This window comes from Pelmatolapia mariae, linkage group LG7 (genome assembly GCF_036321145.2).
Source record: "Pelmatolapia mariae isolate MD_Pm_ZW linkage group LG7, Pm_UMD_F_2, whole genome shotgun sequence".
Classification (NCBI taxonomy): Eukaryota; Metazoa; Chordata; class Actinopteri; order Cichliformes; family Cichlidae; genus Pelmatolapia; species Pelmatolapia mariae.
In genome coordinates, this window is record NC_086233.1 from 56643442 (window position 1) to 56647576 (window position 4135).

At 40.4% G+C, this 4135-nt stretch overlaps 1 protein-coding gene across 1 annotated transcript; it reads left to right on the forward strand.

Annotated features, from left to right (window-relative positions):
* Nucleotides 1–1151: 1151 nt before the first annotated feature.
* Nucleotides 1152–3701, forward strand: LOC134631847 (zona pellucida sperm-binding protein 4-like). Its single transcript, XM_063480405.1, has 8 exons — nt 1152–1830; nt 2006–2190; nt 2283–2380; nt 2477–2619; nt 2707–2899; nt 3195–3357; nt 3445–3520; nt 3601–3701. The coding sequence occupies exons 1-8, from the start codon at nt 1152–1154 to the stop codon at nt 3699–3701; spliced, it is 1638 nt and encodes a 545-aa protein (XP_063336475.1).
* The last annotated feature ends 434 nt before the right edge of the window (nt 3702–4135 follow it).

Here is a 4135-nt window from a genome sequence, read left to right on the forward strand (position 1 = left end):
TAAAGCAATGAAGTAAAATATTCTTGAATGACCCACTCAGTCACCTGATCTCAACCCAAGTGGCCACGCATTTCACGTGTTGAAGACTAAACTTCAGACAGAAAGGCCTGCAAACAAACAGCAACTGAAAGCTGCTGCAGTAAAGGCCTGGCAGATTATTAAAAAGATGGAAAACCAGCATCTGGTGATGTCCATGAGTTCAAGAATTCAGGTTGTCATTGCCTGAAACCAGAAATGAACATTTTATTTTCAGTTATTTAATTTGTCCAAGTAGTTTTGAGTCCCAGAAATGATGGGACTATGTTAAAAATGCTTTAGTTCCTCAAATTTTTTATGCAGTCTTTTTGTTCAACCCAGTGAATTAAAGCTGAAAGTCTACCCTTTAACTGCATCTGAGTTGTTAAATTTAAATTAATTTAAGTTAATGTACAGAACCAAAATTAGAAAAAAGTTGCCTCTGAAAGAAAGCAGGCTGCACTGACATGCTATCAGTTTGGATCCATGCAGTGTTAGTTTTAAAAACAAATTTAGCAAATTAAGTGTAATTAAAACAGCAAATTATTTATACATCTTGATGAAGTTGTACAGATGTCTGCTATTCTAACTAAATAATATGAGAAGTTTACCTTTTCTTATCGTCTGCTGTCATAGCCATGGTTGTTGCATAACACTGCATCGTGTTTTGGAAAACTCCTGCTGGACTTTGACTGATATTTTCTCTCAAATAAACTGTGACAACCGATTTTATCTTGTACTTGATGTCAGTTGTTCTGTTTAATAAACTGCTACAAAACTGTGTTTAAATGATAGCACTATGGTAGACAAAAACATAGAGCAATTTTGTTGCAAATTCTGAGGAACAATCAATTTGCTTGTCATTGTGCACTTGCAAAATAAACATTTGGTGACAGATACAATTTGAGGCTATGAAGACCTTTAAAAGGTTTGTGTGACCCAGATTTTGGATTTGTCAACAGATATTTAAATGTTTCTGATTGTTGAAAGTTGCTAAGCTTTGATTGGTGTTTTTTTTGACCCAGGAGGCGGGTTTAAACCCCCCCCAAAAAACTTTAGGGTTGGTAACAAATAAATGGCACAACTGACTGAAACTGTGCACTTTGGATGTGTCCAGATCAGACAGCTGAGAAACCATGGCAAAGTTCTGGAGTGCCAAATTTTTCATGGCACTAGCTTTGTTAGGCTCTTTAGCTGGGACAGAGGTAGAGGCTCAGAACGTTCCACCATTCCAGCCTCCTCCGTGGCAGAAACCCCAGGACCCTCAAGTTCCACCATTCCAGCCTCCTCTGTGGCAGAAACCCCAGGACTCTCAATTTCCACCATTCCAGCCTCCTCCACTTCCAAAGCCCCAGATCCCTCATCCTCCACTGAACGAGCCTCCAAAGACCCAGAACCCTCCACCATACCGACCTCCTCCACTGCAAAATCCTCAACAGCCTCGACCTCCTCCACAGCAAAATCCCCAGAACCCTCCGCCATACCAGCCTCCTCCGTGGCAGATTCCCAAGAAACAACCTCCGCCTCCACCGTACATCCCTCCACCACAAACTCCCCAGCAACCTCGACCTCCTCCCCGGCCATTGCCTCAAGGGCAGCAAGTCCCACCTTTTCCTCAAGTATCCAATGATTACTTTCCCCAAAAACCAAAAGTCCCACAGACTCCAAAGGTGCCTCCGACGCTGCCACCTGTTCAGAGCTGTGATGTGGAAAGAAGTGTGAGAGTCCCATGCGGAACCACTGGTATTTCAGGTGCTCAGTGTGAATCCATAAAATGCTGCTTTGATGGCAATCATTGCTACTTTGGAAAGGCAGGTGAGGTTTTTTTGGTTTGTTTTATATTAATTGATCCAAAGCTGTTGTCAACAAAACCTTGAAGCCTGATTACACTAAAAATATTCAAGTAAAAGTGGTGTTCTTAATCTTTATGTTGTTTACAGTTTGTCAGCAATATCAAATCCTTTATCTGCCTACTTTTTTTTATCACCAGTGACTGTCCAGTGCACTCGGGATGCCCAATTCGTTGTTGTTGTCGCCAAAGACGTTACTCTACCCCACCTTGACCTACAGACAACCTCGCTGGCAGCAGGTGGCCCTGGATGTTCATATGTTGACTCCAATTCAGCCTTTGCCATATATCAGTTTCCTGTTACTGCCTGTGGCACCACCTTTATGGTAAAACAGTGTATCCTCCTACTTTTCCACCAGTTAGGCAGGGTATATTTGTAAATATTGTTATCTTACCAACCACGTTTAACCTTTTGCAGGAGGAGCCTGGTGTAATAATCTATGAGAACAGAATGACTTCCTCATATCAGGTGGGGGTTGGGCCTCGTGGATCTATTACCCGAGACAGTCACTTTGAGTAAGTAAACATTTTAGAGTGTCCTGGCATTAAATTAAAGTTTCGGACTGTGTAGCATGATATCATTTTCTTTTTCAGCTTCCTCTTCCAGTGTAGGTACATCGGCACCGATGTTGAAACTGTGATTGTAGAAATCCTACCGTTACAAAATCCCCCTCTGCCAGTTTCTGCTATGGGACCCATTCATGTAGTCTTGAGGTTGGCCAATGGACGATGCCATACAAAGGGTTGTAATGAATGTAAGTGTATTCCAACTTAAAAGAGTCCATTCGCTTGCAAGATAATGTAAAATCTTGTAATAATAATTGACGTCTCTGCTCTCACAGTGGATGTGGCCTATACTTCGTTCTATACGGAAGCAGACTACCCTGTGACCAAAGTACTGAGGGAACCTGTGTACGTGGAGGTTCAGCTCCTCAAAAAGACAGATCCGATGCTTGTCCTGACTCTTGGTCGCTGTTGGGTAACCACAAGCCCTTTCCCTCACACCTTCCCCCAGTGGGACATCCTGATAGACGGGTAAATAAGATACCAGTGTACTCAGTCCTGTTTGTGACAACATGTTGAATTTTTATCAAAATGTATTTAATGCTAGATTTTTGAAGAAAATAATTTTATTAATATTTGAGAATGAAATAAAGACATGGTTTTGATAAATCATCCAATAATCTACTAAGCTGAAAAGTTTGTCTGTAGTGGACAAACAGTATATTATTTATAATTGATCTTACCCATAGTTGGTATTGCTGAAGACAAAAAAAACGGTTGGGTAGTGTTCTCTTAACTAAAATTGTTCTCCATGCACTCCATCCAGATGTCCATACCGGGATGATAATTACTTGTCCTCACTGGTACCAGTGAGTGCTAACTCTGGTCTGGACTTCCCCAGTCATTACCGGCGTTTCGTTTTCAAAATGTTCACCTTCGTGGGTTCCTCAGCAAAGGACCCCAGGGCAATGGACCCACTGCATGAAAAGGTAATGAGGAGATCAGTTTGAGCAGTGTTTCTGCACTAACTAAATATTTTTCCTTTTTAACCAACACGCTTATCCTTATTCCTTCAGCTGTACATTCACTGTAGCACAGCCGTGTGTGTTAGCGGACAGTTTGTCAGCTGTGAGCCAGCATGCCACAGGACAAGTAAGATACAAATTCATAGTCTCTGAAATTCAAATGCAAAATGATCTTCAATCTGATCATGTTTATATTTCTGTGTGTAGAGAGAGATGTCGAGGCTGAAGACCAGATGACGAATGAACCAAAGACTGTAGTTTCCTCCGGGCCACTGATCATGACTGCTCCTGAGCAGTTAACAGCTTGACCTCAAGAACTTGCTGAGAACAAGTTAACAAAAATCTGCAACATGAAAACGGTTATTAGTAGTATGAAGTGGAAATTATATTGTAATGTATGAGAAAAGAATTTAAGTGTGCTGTAGGAAGAAATATGTCCAATCATGTCATTGAGATTTATATTAAAGAAGTATTGGCTCCGACATGATGTAAAGTTTGTTTTTTGCTTGTACTATACCTTTTTTAATTACCAGTGACATTTCTAAAAAGGAAAACCAATTTCTGTAGTACCCAAGTCATGCCTTTATAATGATTCCTACATAAAATACAAAAACTCATCTTTCCCCAATTACATCCTTTTATTTTAAGAATAAATTAGAAAAAATTAACAGATAACAGAAACCTTTCCAAAATCATCCAAAACAAACAAACAAAAAAGATATTAGATATTGGTTTACAGCAA

What these genes read in the sequence shown, in the direction of transcription:
- LOC134631847 (XM_063480405.1), top strand. Translation starts at nt 1,152, where the DNA reads ATGGCAAAGTTCTGGAGTGCCAAATTTTTCATGGCACTAGCTTTGTTA. An exon ending in TTGCTACTTTGGAAAGGCAG is followed by an intron (nt 1,831 to 2,005) that starts GTGAGGTTTTTT and finishes TTTTATCACCAG; the next exon opens with TGACTGTCCAGTGCACTCGG. An exon ending in TACAAAGGGTTGTAATGAAT is followed by an intron (nt 2,620 to 2,706) that starts GTAAGTGTATTC and finishes CTGCTCTCACAG; the next exon opens with TGGATGTGGCCTATACTTCG.